At 43.6% G+C, this 23222-nt stretch overlaps 1 protein-coding gene across 1 annotated transcript in view; it reads right to left on the reverse strand.

Moving 5' to 3' along the window:
• LOC124758258 (calpain-9-like) overlaps positions 1 to 22750 on the reverse strand; it is a 110275-nt gene extending 87525 nt beyond the window's left edge. The window contains exons 1-2 of the mRNA XM_047249082.1: positions 22643 to 22750; positions 8803 to 8907 (exon numbers count right to left, since the gene is read on the reverse strand). Coding sequence (XP_047105038.1) covers positions 8803 to 8907; positions 22643 to 22750 — 213 coding nt within the window. The remainder of the gene's footprint in view (positions 1 to 8802; positions 8908 to 22642) is intronic.
• Between the last annotated feature and the right edge of the window lie 472 nt (positions 22751 to 23222).

The following is a 23222-nucleotide window of genomic DNA, read 5'->3' on the forward strand; positions in this document are numbered from 1 at the left end:
AGAGGTTACTTTAACGTCTGTAGACGTCTCTCCATTGATAACAACATGCTGTGTTCTGTCTGCTAAAAACTCTTCAATCCAGTCACACAGCTGGTCTGATATTCCGTAGGCTCTTACTTTGTTTATCAGGCGACAGTGCGGAACTGTATCGAACGCCTTCCGGAAGTCGAGGAAAATAGCATCTACCTAGGAGCCTTTATCTAATGTTTTCTGGGTCTCATGAACAAATAAAGCGAGTTGGGTCTCACACGATCGCTGTTTCCGGAATCCATGTTGATTCCTACAGAGTAGAATCTGGGTTTCCAAAAACGACATGATACGCGAGCAAAAAACATGTTCTAAAATTCTACAACAGATCGATGTCAGAGATACAGGTCTATAGTTTTGCTCAACGACCCATCTTGAAGACTGGGACTACCTGTGCTCTTTTCCAATCATTTGGAACCTTCCGTTCCTCTAGAGACTTGCGGTACACGGCTGTTAGAAGAGGGGCGAGTTCTTTCGCGTATTCTGTGTAGAATCGAATTGGTATCCCGTCAGGTCCAGTGGACTTTCCTGTGTTGAGTGATTCCAGTTGCTTTTCTATTCCTTGGACACTTATTTCGATGTCAGCCATTTTTTCGTTTGTGCGAGGATTTAGAAAAGGAACTGCAGTGCGGTCTTCCTCTGTGAAACAGTTTTGGAAAAAGGTGTTTAGTATTTCAGCTTTACGCGTGTCATCCTCTGTTTCAATGCCATCATCATCCCGGAGTGTCTAGATATGCTGTTTCGAGCCACTTACTGATTTAACTTAAGACCAGAACTTCCTAGGATAGCTGTGGTAGATGAGATGGCCGGCGACGTCTTAATAAATTGGGACGGTGGTTTCAATTAAAACAAGACTTGGGTTCGAGCACTAAATTTATCAAGATCTCGTAGGACATCTCACAGACCAGAGCTGAAAACGGTCAAAGAGTGTCTCAATGAATAAAAGAGCGTAGATGGCGCTGGGAGTCGAATTGGGCTCTAAATAACAGCACGACACCAACCATCCACAGACGACAGTTATGTGGTAACAGGAGAGTTTGCAGCACCTCAAGAAGAAAACTGAGTCGGTCGTCGAAATATTGTGCACAAAATGGAAACGAAAACCTCAGCCGAACACCCGAAAGCACAGCCTTACGTTTATTAGGGTTTAACGTAATATCAACGATGGAGAATCACGCTCGGAGAAGACAAGGACGAGGAAGGAAATGGGTTTAGAAAAAAAACGTGGGTAATTGAATTCTGGTTTTCTGAGCAGTCATTTGAATTCCACCCTCAGTCACTGCCCCCTCATAACGCCAATCCAGTGCCTTAATCACTGCGTCATCTGGTTTTTTTTACTACTGTTCAACAGCTTCGAAACAAAGCTTCCTGATAGCTGACATGTGCCGTGACAGGGAGGGGGCGTGAACCCAGGACTCGCCTTTTTCGGGCAATGCTCTCACTAAATGAGCCACTGAAATACCGCCCGAGTTGCCAGTCTTCCAGTGCTTCCCTCAAACTTATCCATCCTTGAAAGAGACTCCCTCAGAGGAAAAATTTTTCCCGAACCGTTCTCTCTCCTCCAGCACAGTGTTTCGAGAACCGAAGAGTACTAAAGGAAAAGGCTGTACTCTTATAGTAGTAAGTTATAGATGTTATGAAACTGAAGTTTCGATCCAATCCGTAAAGCGTGTCCAGATAGCTCAGTTGGTAGTACCATTTCGTGCAAAAGTTAAGGGTACGGAATTTCTAGAGTGAAAGAGTCATTGCAAATGATTAGCTTTTCAGAGCATTCACACAAGGTTGGCGCCGGTTGCGACACCTACAACGTGCTGACATGAGGAAAGTTTCCACCCGATTTCTCATACACAAACAGCAGTTGACCGACGTTGCCTGGTGAAACGTTGTGATGCCCCGTGTAAAGAGGAGAAATGCGTACCATCACGTTTCCGACTTTGATAAAGGTCGGATTGTAGCCTTTCGCGATTGCGGTTTACTGTATCGCGACATTGCTGCTAGCGTTGGTCGAGATCCAATGACTGTTAGCGGAATATGGAATCGGTGGGTTCAGGAGGGTAATACGGAACGCTGTGCTGGATCCCAACGGCCTCGTATCACTAGCAGTCGAGATGACAGGCATCTTATCCGCATGGTTGTAACGGATCGTGCAGCCACGTCTCGATCCCTGAGTCAACAGATGGGGACGTTTGCAAGACAAAAACGAACTGCACGAACAGTTCGACGACGTTTGCAGCAGCACGGACTATCAGCTCGGAGACCATGGCTGCAGTCACCCTTGACGCTGCAACACAGACAGGAGCGCCTGCGATGGTGTACTCAACGACGAACTTGGGTGCACGAATGACAAAACGTCATTTTTTCGTATGAATTCAGGTTCTGTTTACAGCATCATGATGGTCGCATCCGTGTTTGGCGACATCGCGGTGAACTCAAATTGGAAGCGTGTATTCGTCATCGCCATACTGGCGTATCACCCGGCGTGATGGTATAGGGTGCCATTGGTTACACGTCTCGGTCACCTCTTGTTCGCATTGACGGCACTTTGAACAGTGGACGTTACATTTCAGATGTGCTACGACCCGTGGTTCTACCCTTCATTCGATCCCTGCGAAACCCTACATTTCAGCAGGATAATGCACGACCGCATGTTGCAGGTCCTGTACGGGCCTTTCTGGATACAGAAAATGTTCGACTGCTGCCCTGGCCAGCACATTGTCCAGATCTCTCACCAATTGAAAACGTCTGATCAATGGTTGCCGAACAACTGGCTCGTCACAATACGCCAGTCACTACTCGTGATGAACTGTGTTATCGTGTTGAGGCTGCATGCTCAGCTATACCTGTACACGCCATCCAAGGTCCGTTCGACTCAATGCCCAGGCGTATCAAGGCCGTTATTACGGCCAGAGGTGGTTGTTCTGGGTACTGATGTCTCAGAATCCGTGCACCCAAATTGCGTGAAAATGTAATCACATGTCAGTTGTAGTATAATATATTTGTCCAATGACTACCAGTTTATCATCTGCATTTCTTCTTAGTGTAGCAATTTTAATGGCCAGTAGTGTATATGCTGCATTCATTGTTACATTACGCTTTTGTGAGTGTAGGTCGCGGCGAAGAGTGTGAATAACAGTGCATTGAAGAACTGCTAGAAGTCCTGTACGCACAAGGCGCACTTGGTCATCATTTTCCATTATTTCTTTGGAGAGTGGTTTATGAATAATACGAACTACATATGGTTACTTTGTTCTTTTGAATATTTTACGCTGACGGGAAAAAATCGCAATACCAATAAGGAGCGGTGCGACGTAAACGAAAGTTGGTAGGCCTGCTCCTGCATCAGAAACACGAAGTGTATTCAGATTTCACGTCAGTCGCCTAAGAGTGGCGCTGGTACCGCCATTTTGAGGATGGAAACGAGGCTTGTTGTAAATACACTCTGCAACGTTCGCTGTGACGGTCGTGAGCGTCAGTTACCTTTGGACGCGGTAAACTGATGTTAGCCAAGAATGCATTTAAGACTACAAAGACGTCATTATCAATACCTCACTGAGTTTGAACTAGATCGTGTAATAGCGTAGCTAGAAGCTGGATGTTTCTTCTGCGATACTGCAGAAAGACGTGGCGGGAATGTAGCCACTGTACATGATTGCTGGCAGCGGTCACAGGAAGATCGGGCTCCGGACGGCCACGTGACTCTACCGAGAGAATAGATCATCGTGTTCGGCGTATGGTTCTGGCGCATAGTAATGCAGCAGCAGTTTGAGCAGCAGCTGCCACCACAGTGGCCAACGCATTGCTACAAATCGGTTGCTTCAAGGTCAGCTCCGATCCAGACGCCCTGTAGCGTGTACTCCACTGACCCCAAACCATCGCGATTTGTAGCTTCAGAGGTGTCAAGGAGAGCTAATTGAGGACAGGGTGGAAGTCCGTTATGTTTTCTGATGAAAGCTGGTTTTGCCTCGGTGCCAGTGACGGCGGTGTGTTGATTAGGAGACTAGTTGAGGGCCTGCAACCAACCTATCTACGTACTTGGCACACCGGACCTACACCTGGAGTTATGGTCTCAGATGCGATTTTGTTTGATAGCAGGAGCATTCTCGTGGCTATCCGTGAGTACAAAATTGTACGTAAATCTGGTGATTCAATCTGTTGTAGTGGCATTCACGAACAGCATTCCAGGGCGTGTTTTTCAACTCTCGCCCACATATCACTGATGTAACTCAACATGCTCTGTAGAGTGTCGACACGCTGCCTTGACCTGCTCGATCACAAGATCTGTCTCCAAGTGGAAAACAACTTCAACGTCATTCAAACCAGCATTAACCATCTCCGCATTATCCCGCAAACTGTCATCCGGCACCTGTACATCACAATTCATGCACGTTTGCGTGCTTGCAGTCAACATTCTGGCGGTTACGCCGGTTATTAATGTACCAGCATTTCTCATTTACAATGGTTTATCTCTCATTTTCATTAATCTGTGATCTGGTAATGTTATCTAGAAAAATGTGTTCTTGAAATTTTATTTCTCTACACTAATTACTTTTTGGTGTTGTGATTTTTTTTCCGTCAGTGTATCATCTCCATGTGTTTTCCTTCGTAGCACAGTGTAGCCACTGTTGCAAGTCACATTCTTTATTCATTCGAGCTATACCTAGGGACCAGTGGCGGTTCGTGAGTATACATTACGGATGTTCGCTAATTTTAGATTCAGATAAATAAGAGAATAGCAATTGCTGTATAACAGTTACGGTTATCGACATATTTACACAATTACAGCCACTGCCAACAATAATAATAATAACAGTAATAATAATTGTAATAATAATAATAATAACAATACGCATAACTTGTCTCAACAAAGAAAGAATTGTTTCTGTGGAACTATGCTGTTTTGTGCATAAGGAAGTACAGTGTAGGACAAGAACGAAACAATGTTTAAGCTTTCGCTACTCTCCGTTTTGCATTTATGGGGCAAACCACCTAAGTCCGAACCCTTCCAAGACGCAGGTCTGTGCATTCCATTTAAAGAACAGGGAGGCAAATCGTGAATGAAATGTAATATGGAAAGGCGAACGTCTCGAGCATTGTAAAACACCCAAATATCTAGGTGTCACGTTGCATCGCACACTGACCTATAAACATCATTGTAATGCCACAAGGGAAAAAGTCTCAACTAGAAACAACATCATCAGGAAACTAACCAGCGGATCCTGGGGCGCAAACCCAAAACTCCTGAGAACTTCAGCCCTTGCGCTCAGTGTGTCAGCCGCGGGATACGCCGCTCCAGTATGGTCTGCGAGAAAAGTTGATGTCGCGGTGAATGAAATGGCACGGATTGTTACCGGATGCTTGAGGCCAACCCCAGTGTACAAGATGTACTTAATCACGGGGATCGCACCGCCCAACATACGACGTGACATCGCTGCCGAAGCCGAAAAAACCAAGCAAGAAAAGGACAAGCGTCACCCTTTATATGGACACCAGCCTGCTGACCGACGGCTTTGTCCGAGGGAGAGTTTCCTGTCACGTACCCGAGTCCTGGAAGGGTCGGCTGCAGAGAATCGTTTGAAAAGGTGGGAAATCTACCTGAGAAACCCCCATAAAGATGTAAAAGTAGAACTGGCGCCTGGTGGAGACCTACCGTACACAGTCTAGAGAACCCTAAACCGTATGAGGGTAGAAGTGCCGAAGTGGAAGACAAACCTGCAGCAATGGGGTTTCCTAAAAGAGAATGAGAACACTCTCTGTCTGTGTGGTTCTGTCCAGGATCCTCAACACCTGCTTATCTGTCCATATTTAGACCAGCCCTGCACAATGAATGACTTACGGGAGGCAAATGACAAGGCCATATTGGCTGCTGATTTTTGGAAGTCTGAAGTCTAGTTCCGGACACGGAAAGTAAGTATTTAAATAGGAATTTTCGTGCTTTTTTTATTTTTTCGGATAAATGTATAAGTTCCCTAACAGGCTGAAAATTACACATTTTTACGTTGTACCCACGCAACAACTTACACTTATTCTACACGTGTTTGTTAAATATTCGCTTGTAGTCACGGTTTTTTTTTATTTCGTCACTTACGCAGCCAGTGGATCTGGCCTGGGAGGCCCTAGATCATTCGCAGCTAACTTTTCCTGATAATTTTCTTTTCTGTTTGCCATTAAAACAGATTGAACAGAGTTCATGATGACACAACACACGAATGCCAATTCCTGTACGGTAAACAACCAACTCCTAACACTAGCTGCCGTTTGTGTAAATGATTAAATTCAAGCACTAATATTGTCCGCACTTGGTAGCTGAGTTCGATTCCTGGCTGGGTGGGAGATTTTCTCCGCTCAGGGACTGGGTGTTGTATAGTCCTTATCATTATCATTTCATCCCCATCGACACGCAAATCGCCGAAGTGGCGTCAACTCGAATGACTTGCTCCTGGCGAACGGTCTAGCCGACGGGTGGCCCTAGCCACACGCCATTTCTATTTCCAAGTACTAATATCTACCAACATGTTCGCTTGACCGGAGTACAAATAAGGCGCTGAGAACGGTAAGGGCAAAAAGCACAGCGTCGTTGATCCAACATTTAAGTGAATATCAGACAAATCAGCGAGACAGCTTTTCGTGACTGTTCATTAATACCATGCTTTCCTACACCACAGATAAACCTGACCCACATATGACCAACTGATGTCAGTAGCATGAACACATGCTACAGTCTCACAATCGACGATGATGTGCCTTATGGTTCTCAGCACCTCAAATGGATTACAGTATGATAAAATCCATAACTTAATATACTATATCTCATTCAGAGTCCCCACAAAACAGGTTTTCCTATCAGTATACCATATACTGAGTATAAAGTTATAGGAAGCGAAAGTAGAAGTTGCTATGATGTTGCAAATTCTTCCCTTATTCTAAATGGAAATACAAATTTGGACTGAATTTTCTCATATTGAGAATCCAGAAGTAGAGAACTATATCTTACTTGGGAAAAAGTTCCAGTAGCAATATAACAAACACTAATTTCAGTATATAGCGAGTGAACTGGCATATCTGAGGAGAGCGCTACCGTCTATCAGGATTTAAGCCAGACGGACAAACGTTTGCTGCGGTGTGCTACCATCTGGTGGCATGACATAAACTTGTAGGTCAGTGTAAGGGCTAGCTGCGCACACCGTCATCAGTGCACATTGTTGATCAATTCCGTATGTATTTGGTCCGTAAGGCTATTACGTCACGCCGGTTGCGCATGGACAGAAATTCCTTAAAACGTGCCTAAGCCAAGGCGTGCTCACGACCCTGATGTCAAATTTCAGGGAGTCCAGAGAAGAAGCAACGTAGTATATAGCTGTAGATTTAGTGCCATGTATTTCAGTTTACCGCATCTACATTGCGTTGAACAACATTCAAAGAAAAATAAGCAATAAATCTGCAAGATGTCAAAAGTTAGGGTGTTCATTCGCTCTTGTGCTCTTACAAAGCAACAGCCACTGCTAGGGACTGAAGATGGAATCATGTAGATGGTATCTGTCTACAGCGGAACGCAAGACTCGGCACAGAAGCAGAAGGAATAAATGCTTTGAGCATGGTCAGGACCGAAGGTTCATGTTTCACGCGAGAGAATAAAACGCGTCGGCAGGCCGCCTAGCTAATCACCGTGGCACCGAAATCTCAAGGACGGCGGAAGTGAAAGAAAGGCAGGCCACGGCGGCGTATCGGTCTCCCCCTTCCGTCCTCATTCCCTGTATCGACTACCACCAGAGCCGAGGCCCTCGACACGAATTTCCACAACGGGCTGTATTCGATACTACAGCGCAGCACTGTACACAGTGAAACTGCTTCAGCTAACTGTCCTTATGCACTGTGAGAAAATGTTATTTCTTGCTCCTGATTCTCTCATTTCCGAGACATCTATCGCAAAACATGACTTCATTGAGACGTAGAAATAAAAACTAAGGCAAACTTGGTGACTAGAAGGCCAGGCATGGGGGGTGGCTAAGAAAGATAGACTGTCGTGGTCATCCATCCAGTATATATTTGTTACATATGACAGGCAACATGTGTGAGGGCGACGACCATCTTATTGGCTGTGTAGCAAATAGTACCCTATTTTTAAGGTGTCGTAGTGAGAAAATATGTATTTAAACTTCAAACTAAATCATATAATACATATTTCTGTGGGCAATGCTCCACAGCTCATTAGTGATTCATAAATATCTTAAAATTTCCAGAAACTTATTATTTTCTACTAGTTTCGATATCGCCACCAGCCTGACAATTTTTATCAGGACAATTTGGAAGGACTGTACGTTGGCATCAAATGTGCAGGCAAGATACAGGAGTTCACTGTATCAGCCTTCACGTTTCTGCAATACAGTTCAATTCGTTGACATTAAGTGAACAATTCATGAGCGTTAAAAGCGCAAAGTAATTCTCGATAAATGTCTGAACCCATAAAACCGTTGAAACCATATTCACGTAACTGTCAACAAACATTTACAACAGCTTGTGACGGTTTTAAGACGTCTTTCCAGAGACATCACATCATCAGGGTAGACTCTTTGTGTCTTAGAGCACCAGATAACATATATATAACATCTCTGAAACAGTAACACTAGAAAATGGACCTGGAATTTAAAAGGTAGGTCGTGTAAGATGAAAATTTATCAAAAAGACAGAAAGGATTATTCTCTTTCGTAAACCTGTGATCTTATCCATATGATGAGGCTTTATGGGAAACAGGTAGCTTAGAGTACATGAGCTACTCACCAGCAGGGCAGTGCTGCCCATGTCCGAGAAGGTGTCAAGGCCATCAGTGACTCCATCACAGTCCTCTGCTGCGGACCGCTCGTGAAGGGCTGCGTCTTCATCGCCCTGCAACACGCAACGCCGCATTTAGCTGCCATAAGACCGTCACCCGCAACAGCTGGGGCCACCAGCACGCAACTTCTGTCCCCTGCACGGTCGTTTATGCTGCATCCTTATACAACTTACAAATTTGAAAGAATTTCCTTATAAATCGTTTAAAAACCCACACTAGAATATTGCTTGTGTACACCGCGTGATTCAGCTGCCTCTAACGCTGGGTTTCATGCACCCACAATGCCTTCAAGTACCATACACAAGGTTTCATTTTATCTCACTCGCTACATAAAAACTATTAGTCCTACAAAAAAAAGTGAACATGACCTTTTCGTAGGAAATTTAATGTAGTTAAATTTTACGGTTCTCGAGTTATTCAAGAAAAACACGTCTGAAGATCACTTTTGTACGTTTTTTGTCTATTTTTCTTGAATAATTCGAAAACTACAGCCTCTAGAGAAATCGCGTCCTGATACAGAATTTAACTACATTAAATTTCTTACTGATAGGTCCTGTTCATTTTTTCCGTAGGACTAATAGTTTGCCAGTAACGAGCAAGAGAATTTGAAAATCTTGCACACAGTATTTGATGGCGTTGCGGGTTGCGTAAATCCCAGCAGTAGGGGCACTTGAATCACCCTGTACAAAGTGTTAACAGCAATTTTAAGTATTAAATGGTACATAACGCACCCAAGGAAGAACATAAAGGGGGTTTACATGAGAAAGTGTCTCTGACGTGTCTCTTTCGTAAAAAGACGCCGTATACCTCCAGAAAACCTACTTAGAATATGTAAGAGTCAACCGTCTTTTGGATACTGTAGCTGTTTTGAGTTCATGTTTGCGTGAAAAAAATTGTATGAAAATACCACCTTGTATAAGAAACAACTATTCCTTTTGCCCATAGATGATTCACCATCTCCTGTGCAATAATCAATGGTTTACTATTTACCGTCTGGAAAATTGTGAAATTAACATATTTTAGCATATTTGTAAAATCAGGAATAAAACTAGCTATATAAACGGAGATTAGCGTTTGTGATTATCTCAAAACGTGTAGCTAATGTCTGTGACAAATGGCTTAGTACATTTTTGCGGACATGATTTCTCATTTGCTATTTCACTATTGTTTATTTTGTGGTTAATTGTTCTGTAAACATTGTCCTTGATAAAAACCCCATGTACTGAAATCCAGCGGAATAAGGGAGACCATGGGGCCCAGTGAACTGGACTAGTCCATCCGGTACAATGGCCGGCCGTTGTGACCGGGCGGTTCTAGGCGCTTCAGTCCGGAAACACGCTGCTGCTACGGTCGCAGGTTCGAATCCTGCCTCGGGCATGGATGTGTGTGATGTCCTTAGGTTAGTTGGGTTTAAGTAGTTCTAAGTCTAGGGGACTGATGGCCTCAGATGTTAAGTCCCATAGTGCTTAGAGCCATTTCTGAACCGGTAAAACGCTCAGGAAACGTCTCATGGAGAAATGTGATAACATCCCCATGTATGTGTGGTAGGACACCATCCTGTAGTAAAATGAAGTCGGGGACATCTGTGGAATTACGTAGTTCGCCAATATGTCGAGATAAGTGCGCCCTCTCACTACAGACCCCATTTAAAAGAACGAACCACAACTACTTTTACCTTTCGTACTCAGTCATGTCTCCTGGAGTCTCACTTGCCCATATTCGACAATTACGTGGGGTTACTTTGCCACAGACTTGGAAGGTAGAGTCATCACTGAGCAGCACTGCTTTTTCGTCTATGCTTTGCAACATTTCAACACAAAAATCACATCGTCTGCGGTAATCCTCAGGCATTATGTGATCCCAATTTGGTGTCTGTAAGAATCCAACCGGAGACGTTTGTGCATAATGTGACGCACCGTCGAACGAGGTACGGCTATTTCATTACTATCTTCTCAAATATATCTACGTGGGTTTCTAGCTAATTCTTTGCGTGCACATTCCGCGGTCTCTTCACTCACATGCATTTTAGGATGTTTTCCAGCATTGTAAATCAAAGTTCCCGTTTCTCGAAGAGTTCTGTCCCACTGGCAAATGGATTTATGTGTGGGAGGATCCAAGCTCCATTCGCTTATTACAAACCCGCACTCCCTTTTTCGGTGCTTAGTTCTCGCGCTTTACAGTGTTATTTGGGTGCCGTTTAGCAAGATGAATACGTAGTGATTTACAACGATTCAGGATGTGTACTTCTGTTTCCCCAAAGTGTTACTCATTTCGGTACAGTACGTGGACAGTACACCACCCAAACATGGACAGTACACCACCCATATAGATGTTATTGTGGAAGTGGAAGATTAGAGAAAATAAACCTTCGCTATTGGGTGTACACCATCACTAAAATGATCAGTGAGAGCTTACCATAAACTGAAAAAACTACATCCACTAGTGAAGGTGAACCATCACTGTATTCTGCTAGGGAAAGCGTGCAGTATATTACCGCGCGACCGCTACGGTCGCAGATTCGAATCCTGCCTCGGGCATGGGTGTGTGTGATGTCCTTAGGTTTAAGTAGTTCTAAGTTCTAGGGGACTGCTGACCTCAGATGTTAAGTCCCATAGTGCTCAGAGCCATTTGTACAGTATATTATCCACAAGTGAAGGTGTACCATCGTTTTTCCCGGGTTATTAATGATGCGTCAAACAATGCTACCAGGCACCAGCATGAATGTAATTGTCGTCAGCTCGTTATTGTTACATTATACAGCAGTGCAGTTATGGATGACAGTAGTGCAGTTACGGTTCACATCATTGCAGCTATGGCTGAAACAGTGAAGTTCTACGAACATCTTAGAGTGGAACGGGGAAATCTCAGTTATAATTCTGTCTTCATGGACAAAGAAAATTACGAGTCACCTATCAGCAAGGCTAAATCACTACAGTCTGGACGAAAGAGGGACGGCAACGACAACAAGGTTTTGAAGAGATATGAAGTGCTGAAAGTGAATGTGTAAGTAGGCTGTTTAGATTTTTATGTTGGTAATGCCACGTAGCGCTTTGTATGAAAATCACTGGCTGTGCTGTGTGCAGTCTGTGCCTAATTGGCATTGTTGCAATATTCGCTATTGTAGTGTTGGGCATCTGGATGTGAACAGCGCCTAGCGTTGCGCAGTTGGAGGTGTGCCGCCAGCAGTGATGGATGTGGGGAAAGAGATGGCAGAGTTTTCAGAGCGGACGATCTGGACGTGTGTCCGACAGAAAAAGGAAAATTTGTAAAACTGGATGTCATGAACCTTTTGAACATTATTAAGGTAAATACATTGTTTGTTCTCCAACAAAATCTTTCATTTGCTAACTATGCCTATCAGTAGGTAGTGCCTTCACTAGTTAGAATCTTATACTTAGCTGGCAATATTCGCGCTCGCTGTATTGCAGTAGCTCGAGTAACGAAGATTTTTGTGAGGTAAGTGATTCACGAAAGGTATAGGTTGTTGTTAGTCAGGGCCATTCTTTTGTAGGGATTATTCAAAGTCAGATTGCGTTGCGCTAAAAATATTGTGTGTCAGTTTAGTGTTGATAAGAATAAGTAAAGAGAGAAATGTCTGAGTATGTTCAGTTTTGCTCAGCTGTTTGAAAATCAAATAACGTAAGAGGTTTATCAGCAAAGTCATTCTTAATTTTTCGAAGGGAATGTTTCAAATGGAGTAACCAAATTGTTACAACCTGTAACTGAAAAAGGTAATATTAAATACTATGTTTATGGTGAAGAACTGTATGATTTTCTGCATGATACTCATGTAATGACTGGCCACGGTGGACGCGACAGAATGATGAAACGCTTGAAGTCCAAGTTCTGTAATATAAGATACAGAGATTCCAAATGTATCTTAGTTTGGTGAGCTTTGTTTACGTCAAAAAAAAAAAATAGCAGTGAAGCCAGGATGATGAAACGCTTGAAGTCCAAGTTCTGTAATATAAGATACAGAGATTCCAAATGTATCTTAGTTTGGTGAGCCTTGTTTACGTCAAAAAAAAAATGGCAGTGAAGCCAATGCTGTTCAAGGAGCTAACTTCCAGATGTCAAGTTGATCTCATCGACTTCCAATCGCAAGCAGACGGAGATTACAAATTCGTAATGGTTTATCAGGAACACCTCACTAAATTCGTAGTTCCTGGCCACTGATGCCCATAACAGGTATGCGATAACATTATTGACATTTTTATGTTGTTACGCGTTCCCTCATTATTGCAATTGTGCTCAAATGGAAACCCAGTTCTAAGCAAAGAAGGGAAAGCAGAAAGGTGGAAGGAGCATATAGAGGGTCTATACAAGGGCGATGTACTTGAGGACAATATAATGGAAATAGATGAGAATGTAGATGAAGATGAAATGGGAGATATGATACTGCGTGAAGAGACTGACAGAGCACTGAAAGATCTAAGTCGAAACAAGGCCCTGAGAGTAGACAACATTCCATTAGACTACTGATAGCCTTGAAAGAGCAAGTCCTGACAAAACTCTACCATCTGATGAGTAAGATGTATGAGACAGGAAAAATACCCTCAGACTTCAAGAAGAATATAATAATTCCAATCCTAATGAAAGCAGGTGTTGACAGATGTGAAAATTACCGAACTATCAGTTTAATAAGGCACGGCTGCAAAATACTAACACGAATTCTTTCCAGACGAAGGAAAAACTAGTAGACGCCGACCTCGGGGAAGATCAGTCTGGATTCCGTAGAAATGTTGGGACTCGTGAGGCAATACTGACCCTACGACTTATCTTAGAAGATAGATTAAAGAAGGGCAAATCTACGTTTCTAGCATTTGTAGACTTAGAGAAAGCTTTTGACAATGTAGACTGAAATATTCTCTCTCATATTATGAAGGTGGCAGGGGTAAAATACAGGGAGCGAAAAGCTATGTACATTTTGTACAGAAACCGTATGGCAGTTATAAGAGTCGAGGGACATGAAAGGGAAGCAGTGGTTGGGAAGGGAGTGAGACAGGGTTGTAGCCTCTCCCCGATGTTATTCAATCTGTATATTGGTCGAGCAGTAAAGGAAACAAAAGAAAAATTCTGAGTAGGATTTAAAATCCATGGAGAAGGTTCGCCGATGACATTGTAATTCTATCAGAGACAGCAACGACCTTGAAGAGCAGATGAAGGGAATGGACAGTATCTTGAAAGGAGGATATAAGATGAACATCAACAAAAGCAAAACGAGGATAATGGAGTGTAGTCGAATTAAATCAGGTGATTCTGAGGGAATTAGATTAGGAAATGAGACATTTACAGTAGTAAAGGTGTTTTGCTATTTGGGGAGCCAAATAACTGATGATGGTCGAAGTAGAGAGGATATAAAATGTAGACTGGCAATGGCAAGGAAATCGTTTCTAAAGAAGAGAAATTTGTTAACCTCAAGTATAGATTTAAGTGTCAGGAAGCTGTTTCTGAAAGTATTTGTGTGGAGTGTAGCCAAGTATGGAAGTGAAACATGGGCGATAAATAGTTTAGACAAGAAGAGAATAGAAGCTTTCGAAATGTGGTGCTACAGAAGAATGCTGTGGATTAGATGGGTAGATCACATACTAATGAGGAGGTATTGAACATAATTGGGGAGAAGCGAAATTTGTGGCACAACCTGACTACAATAAGGGAAGGTTGGCAGGACGTATTCTGAGGCATCAAGGGATCACCAATTTAGTAGTGGAGCGCAGCGTGGAGGGTAAAAATCGTAGAGGGAGACCAAGAGATGAATAAACTAAACAGATTCAGAAGGATGTAGGTTGTAGTAGGTCTGGGAGATGAAGAACCTTGCAGAGGATAGAGTAGCATGGAGAGCTGTATCAAACCATTCTCTGGACTGAGGACCACAACAACAACAACAACAACATCCTCATTTGCAGAACACTGTTTTAAGATGATCTATTTCCGTTGCTGGACTCTCTTGGTCTGTCAGGGTACGTGCTCTACGGACCAATGTCTTAAGAAGCCCATTCTTCTGCGTAGGGTGGTTGCAGCTGCTGGCCTGCAGATATAAATCATTGTGTGTTAGTTTTCGATACACACTGTGGTCAATTGATCCATCTGCTTTCCTTTTAACTAGTAAATCCAGAAACGGCAACTGGGCATTCTTCTCCAGTTCTATGGTGAACTTGTTATTTGCGTGGCAAGAGTTAAGATGTTCAAGGAACTCTTTGAGCCTGTCCTTCCCATGAGGCCAGATAACGAAGGTGTCGTCCACATACCTGAAGAAGTATGTGATTTATGTGATTTTATATCTGGCTGTCTCTAATGCCCTCTTCTCAAAACTCTCCATAAACATTTTGACAACTATAGGAGACAGTTGGCTGCCCATAGCTTCACCTTCAGTTTGCTCGTAATATTGGTTCCCATACAGGAAAAAAAATGGTAAAATGGTTCTGAGCACTATGGGACTTAACTTATGTGGTCATCAGTCCCCTAGAAATTAGAACTACTTAAACCTAAGTAACCTAAGGACATCACACACACACATCCATGCCCGAGGCAGGATTCGAACCTGCGACCGCAGTGGTCGTGCGGTTCCAGACTGTAGCGCCTAGAACCGCTCGGTCACGTCGGCCGGCTACAGGAAATACGTCGAGGTCAGTGTATGCCTGAACAGGTCCAACAAAGCACTGTCATATTTTTCCCGCAATCAATTCTAGTGGGTCTTTCAATGGAACCCTAGTGAACAGCGACACCACATCAAAACTAACCATGATGTCCTAATCTGTGATGTGTAGTTGTTGAGGCGTTGCAGGAAGTCTGAGTTTCAGTTGTGCTGAACGCATTTCCCCACATACGGAGACAGATGATCTTTCAAGTGCCTGGCTGTTGCATACGTAGGTTTCTGGATTAGATGGATCAACTGGCCACACTGTACATCGAAAACAAACACACAATGATTTATGTCTGCAGGCCAGCAGCTGTCACCAGCCTGCGCAGAAGAACTGGGTTCTTAAAGCATTGATCCATAGAACACGTAGCCTGACAGACCAAGAGAGTCTACCAATAGAAATAGAGCATCTTAAAACAGTGTTGTGCAAAAATGGATGTACTACCAAACAAATTGAGATGGCACTCCAACGAGTCACTACAACACAGGTTCCAGAAGCGGACCAAGAAGAATCAAAGAAGGTGGCGTATTTGCCCTATGCTGATTCTATTTCTACCAGAATCAGTAGGATCCTCCGTAAACACAACATCAAGTGTATTTTCTGTCCATCCAGCAAGATCGGGGGACTGGTGGGGAATGTTAAAGACGACCTGGGGTTACGGAAACCAGACAGTTACTATATACCTTGTGAATGTGGCATGTCCTACATTGACCAAACGACAATAACAGTGGATATCAGGTGCAAGGAACAACAAAGGCACATCCGATTAAGACAGGTGACGAAAAATTATGATAAAACCAAGATTCTAGCACAGACACCCAGCTTCTGAGATAGTGCTATAAGGGTATCGACATAGATAAAAGTAACTGACAATCTCATGAATTGTGACGTGGGGTACCAGCTAAGTAGAGCCTGGCATCCTGCTCTGGAATTGTTAAAGGAGCAACGGGGACAGCTGCAGCACTCCATGAATAGAAGAACTGAAGGCGCGGATATGGAAAACGATCCCCAGACCGAAGATGGAACGTCCAGAAGCGGGTCCGACGGGCACGGACCGCAGAGGGAGCATCCAGAACCGCAGCGGACCGAAAACGGAACGGCAGTGCTCCAGCAGGCCGCAGCAAGCGGGTGCGGACTGCAGAGTGAACGTCTGCGACCGCCAGTGGAGGGGGAAGGCCACAGACATAAATACTGGACCAGGTCGATTCGTGGAGCAGTCTCAGGTCGCACCTGATGAAGGTTACGAGCTACGTTACCGAAATATCGTGCAGGAACGACGCTGATATCCGGCAGAACATCCGACAATCCAAGATATCAGTACTGGATGTGTTCACCTATTTACACGCAGTACATACCATTTGTTTAGGTTCAGGGTCGACTGCCAGTCCTAGCACCGGTCGTCGATCCTCTGCACATCTTCTTATGTTTCTCTACAGCAGTGCTCGTCAAACGTTTTTGCTCAAGAGCCAATACTGAATTTATGGTCGGCACCTCGAGCCTCATACATACTGTTACTATTTTTACTATGTTAAGAGCCCCAAATAGTCTAGCTATAGTAAGGCCGCTGTTAATTTGGTGACTATCTCTCAAGTACCGATCGTTACACGTCGGCGGCAATTGGAACAGCCGGCCGGTGTGGCCGTGCGGTTCTAGGCGCTCCAGTCTAGAACCGCGTGACCACTACGGTCGCAGGTTCGAATCCTGTCTCGGGCATGGATGTGTGTGATGTCCTTAGGTTAGTTAGGTTTAAGTAGTTCTAAGTTCTAGGGGACTGATGACCACAGATGTTAAGTCCCATAGTGCTCAGAACCATTTGAACCATTTGGTACACTTGGTGTCCACTGGTCCCTCTCTGAGTTTGCTGCCACCGTCAGCAATCTAAGAGCTGTGACACGGCAATTGCCTGAAGGAACTATTGCTGTTTTGCCTGTGTGAGCGGAGGATTAATTGGTATTTAAATGTATTATCCAATACGAGACACGATCACAAATATTTGTTAAATGTTTCGAATGCCATTTTGCTTCTACGCACTGCGTTGTATTACAACAGCCGTAATTTAATTTCACAGACCTTGATACAACTATGCAATCCATCTGAGGAAGACCGTTTCTATAACGTGCATTCACGAATGCATGTTACTTCCATTTCAAAGTTTGTATCATAGCAACTGATCGGTACGATTCGCGCTCGCTCGTAGGTTGTGAACACTGGAAGATAAAGAATAAAAGTCCCTCCTCTTACACCTCCTAAATCCGCAGCGGACGCGCCACATACCGCTCTGCCTTTGAGTTAAAGGCCAACTTTACTTAGCTCGAGGCCGAATTCACCAACAATTAAAATTAAGCCCATCTTAAAATATTACTGTGTCTGAAAGTATTTTTATTTGTTACTCATCAGAAAAACTACACTCCAAAGAAGTTTTTAACGTTAGTTGACGTTTATGGATTTCGTTGTTAGTCGCTAAATGCATATTATTATAAAATATGGCTGAGAAGCGCGGGCCGTACGAATACCCGAGCCGCAGTTTGACGACCACTGCTCCAAAGTCTTCTAGCGTTGCAACCTTCCTAAAGACAACAGCATTGTCCGCGAATAGCCGATCGGAGCGTCCGACGTTATCCACTAGATTATTCAGATAAAATGTAAATAGCAGTAGCGGAGTTAAACTTCCTTGGGGGTCCTTTCGAAACTACGTTTACATTTGCGCTATTTTTTCCGTTAACAACGATGTGTTTACTTGTATCTACGAATTTGGAAACAGAGTTCAGCATTTCCGCTTGACAGTAGCGGCGTCGAGGCCAGTGAGCTCTCAGAGTTTTCCCGCAGGCCCTCCCGTGGCCAGGCGAGCGCCGCACGGCCCGTGCAGAGGGGCGCTGTCGGAATTAATGAGGACAATAAAGGCCGCGGCCAGTAAACCTGGGTGCCCGCCTCGACCGGCGCAGCGACTGCGCGCCCGACCTCACTCTTCCGATTGATATTTCATACCGACTCGGTCAGGATCCAACACCGATATCGCCCCCCCCCCCCCCCCCACTCGCTAAGGAACACGCACGGTATAGACGACTGGTTTTGAAGGACACCATAGTGGTTGTAAAAGCATTTCGGAGCACAAAGTCTCAATTACCTGTACAGAACAGTTTTTATACTGAGATAAGCCTACTGGCTATTTTCATGACTGCATGAGAAGCTGTTACACTAAAAAAAAACATTGCAGTTAATTACCTAACCAGCGCAGTTAATTACCTAACCGTGTGTTTATTAATAACGAGGCGTTTCGGTTGCTTAGTTCTGAGAGTATCTGAAGAAAAAGCTAAGATTCGAAAATAATGTCTAAAAAAATAAATATAAATTTTTATGAGTGGTTATTGGAGTTCTTACATTAATGTAGCTGCTAGCTAGATCACGATATGTTGCTTTTGAAATCTGAATGAAAATGTAAATGTACTGTCTCCTCTGTCATTGTTGATCACTCAAAAAAGGGGAAAAAATACTAACTAGTCCTTACGTTACACACGTTGATTTGCTGCGTCGCCGGCCGGTGTGTGGCCGAGCGGTACTAGGCACTTCACTCTGGAACCGCGCGACCGCTACGGTCGCAGATTCGAATCCTGCCTCGGGCATGGATGTGCGTGATATCCTTAGATTAATTAGGTTTAAGTACTTCTAAGTTCTAGGGGACTGATGACCTCAGATGTTGAGTCCCATAGTGCTCAGAGCCATTTTGCTACTTCTCTCAGTCTCTGCTTACATGGATGTAACATACAGTGGTGTAATCTGCATCACACAGACAATCCCACTTCTTTAATAAACAGTCTAACGACTGAGACGCAAGACGTTTTAGAAGTGTCAGTACCAAAAGATACGAGTTTTTTATTTGCGTTTAATCTTCTTGGCCGTCGACATACTGACACAGCTAAAGAACAATGTACTTTCATCAAGACATTCAGTAGCTCATGAAAAGAAGAGTATGAAGTTCACCAATATTTTCACAGCAAAAGGCGCCAAATGTAAAAGCTAAGTGTACTGTCAGTATGAAGCGACAGCAAAAATATTCGTAGAATTCTTTGGTGTCCGCCAGGGACAGGTCGGAAGTTCTCCACGACAATTCGACAAACAGACTTGTTTTGCCATCTTCAGGTGGGGAAAACATTAAATATGACACCAGCATTGATATATAAGAAGAATATATTGCCCATCCTAAGATTTGCAAAAGTAGATCATCTGCGGTACCTTTGGCTGGAACACTCCAATTCACGGTAGAGATGATGTGCTGCCGCCACACGCACCCCAGGCGTTAAGAAGTTTGGGAACGACGACGTTTTTTCGGAACTTTTACAAAATTTGTGGGGATGTTTCCCGATATCAACGTTATCACCCAGGGCCATAAGGGGGGTGCAACCGGCTGATTATAAACAAAACCATATAAGATGTAACGACTTAGGTTGGGACTTCAGAACGACGGGTCATTTTCATCATTGTAGTGAAACGCCGTCAACAGTTTACAGATTCCTCTTCCGTCAATTGCATGCATACTCTTTCGTCGAGTAAAGGTCCGAATAAATGATGCTGTTCCATTTACTATCGAAAGGCACTGGCACGCCTTCACAATAGAATTTAATTCACTGCTTGTTTGAAACATAAAATTTAAAAACATAGCAATAAATTGCCCATGCCAGTGAACTGCTTGTTAATATCAGACTCAGACCGTACATACCGTTCGGATACCATAAATTCTGGTTGAATCACTAAAACAGGAAAATACATGATAAAACATAAAGCGGTTGGCACGAAAGGTAGGCATGTTGTCCCTTTAGTCGTGCCGCTCACAACGACTACGCGGAAAGAAGCGGTGGTTCAATCCGCATTTGTTGTTTGTACGTCGCATTAAGCTACTTGTTTGACAGTAGGACAGAAATTACTGATGTGAATTTACAGAGACTGATAAGGTATTTTCATGTATTGGGTGAACTACGAGAAATGACCCTTGAAAGATTTGCGGTGAGTCTAGCTGCGATTCATTTGGAAACTGATATGAATCGATTATTCACCCACCCGCACTAAAAATTATTTTTATAATATTAGCAGTTTCGACATATCAGATTCCACTATCGAATTTCACTTTGATCATATGAAACCATGACTGGATAACAGATTAACCTGGATAAGCACCTTGTGGCCGAGCAATTCGTGAAGTTTTATGATGGGGGTGGACGTACTACGAACATATGGACGATCTGAGAGATTCATATAAGCGTTAATGCACAACAATATCTTTATAATATGTAATGCTAACACCAGTTATGGGTTGTAGACATCCTGAAACTCGTAATGACTTAATACGTGGATTTAATTTTCGTTACTGGATAAACGATTCACAACAACTTTAAAACATAACTGGCCAGTTGGGTAGTTATTGATCAATCGTAGACAGTGACGACATCCAGAAGCGTGGACCAAGGACTAAGACTTGCCCACACGACATATATTGTGTCCTACACACCCTAAGGAACGAAGGAAAATTAGGATCAAACTATCAGGTCAAATGTCTTCGTTGCAATTCTTTCGTCGGACCTTTGATAATAAGTTACAAAATTTTAAAATCCTTACACTAACACATGAGAAACCACATTCAAACAACCATAGTTTATGATACGTGTCTCGACATTTACGTCTTGAATGCATTACTCACAAACTTATAATTTCAGTTCACAAAGACTCCTTAATCAGTCTCTGGAGTAACGGTTTTTCTGAGGAAGTTCAGAGTATTCAGTTTCTCCTGTCCTTTCTTAGAGAGACTATTCGTCTAAGAATTTTTTTTTTACAGATTATACCGACATACTACAATTCCGCGTGGCTATTAAAAATCGAACAGCATAACGTTGGTTACAAAGTGCTAATATGAGCCTAATTTCAGAATATGTTTTTGCAGAAGATTCATTATCATATAATTGTGGAGAAATGTATACATACTGGTCAACCACATTTTTACGGGGTTTAGTCTACAATGACGCAGTGGAGCGGTTAAGGGAACATGGTCAGGATCACATTGCTATATTAGATTCACATAGCTGGATTTAAGGGTTATAAATTATTGATCAACTAGTGCACGATGTCAAAATGGTTCAAATGGCTCTGAGCACTATGGGACTTAACTGCTCAGGTCATCAGTCCCCTAGAACTTAGAACTACTTAAAACTAACTAACCTAAGGACATCACACACATCCATGCCCGAGGCAGGATTCGAACCTGCGACCGTAGCGGTCACGCGGTTCCAGACTGTAGCGCCTATAACCGCTCGGCCACCCCGGCCGTGGCACGATGTCATGATAGGTCTCGAGTATATCGACATTTAAATAGGGTGTTTAGCTAATGTAGGCACAAACGAAAGCGGCGAGTCAATCACAATGAAACAAGCAAGTAATTCTGTCAGACACAGGTCTGAAGACCAGTAGTTTTCCCGATACGACATATTATGAGTGCATGAACACATGAACAACTTACAACAGAGTCGCCTATCATCCAAACCGCATACATGCCCTTGAGGACAAACACATTACAACAAGTGGTGCACGTGGCCACATGTGAAGGCAGACTTCAGCACGTATCATGGATGGCAGTACACAGTCAAAAATCGCAGGCGTGTTTCGCATGCAGTGACAATCATCCACATTGCATTCCGAGAGGTCGTCGACCCTATCAGTAGAGCTGGCATATTTCAAAGCTATTAAATACCCCACCCAAAAAGAAAAAAAATTAGAAAGGATTCAAGTCGGGACCTGGGAGACCAATGGTTAACGAGCCACAACCAATTGCCGAACGCTATTTACCAGGACTTCTGCATCCCAAATGATGATAAAATGAAGCCAGGGCAGTTTATCATTAGCAACTGACGTCTGACTTAAGGTGTTTCGAAATAAACGTAGCCTTAGACGTGAATAGTGACCTATGTACATTAGAATTATTTGATTGTTCATTGTACTTTTCTTGCCCCTGTCGTTTGTAGCTGTAGTTGTCAGACAACCTGTATAGTGAAATTTATAACTGTAAAAATAAAAATTCGAAAAACAGTGTATGAGGCAGAGTATGACGCACTTTCAGCTACGATGCGACCCCTCGGGCGAGAGTGCGTACAGAGGAAGGCGTTACCTGGGTGAGGCAGCTGTCCCGGAAGAAGTGCTCCGAGGAGCAGCAGCGGCTGGAGTCGAGCACAGCGGACACGCGCGACGAGCAGACGGCGCTGGCGCCGCACCCCATGCCATAGCCCAGCCACGGCGCCGCGCTCCCGTTCCCGCGGCGGAACTACCTCTCCTCCTGCCCATAGAAGTACAACAGGGAAACGTGCTGGGTGACTAGCAATTCACTCGTGTAACATTGTTTTAAGATTTATCAGACGACGATGTGAATTGACCAGATAACGTCCGTTAGAATTAACAATCATTGGCGTAAGTGTATTTGAGCAATTGCAAAATTCCAGCATCAAAATTTATGGATTCATTAGTCGCTCTGATTGACTTCTCTGTACAAGCTTTACGTTTCACGGATCTCTAATTTGTCTCGTCCCAAGTGACTCAGTCCCGTACCGTCGTCTCCATTGTGAGGGCAGAGCTTCAGCATTGAAAGACGAACCCATCGCCAAAATGTTGATCCAGCACAGCACAGGTCTCAGATCACTCTTAAAACCGGTGATACTAGCGGAAAACATTACTGATTCAGCTGGCTGCTAAAC

The sequence above is a fragment of the Schistocerca piceifrons genome, chromosome 1 (genome assembly GCF_021461385.2).
Source record: "Schistocerca piceifrons isolate TAMUIC-IGC-003096 chromosome 1, iqSchPice1.1, whole genome shotgun sequence".
Taxonomy (NCBI): domain Eukaryota; kingdom Metazoa; phylum Arthropoda; class Insecta; order Orthoptera; family Acrididae; genus Schistocerca; species Schistocerca piceifrons.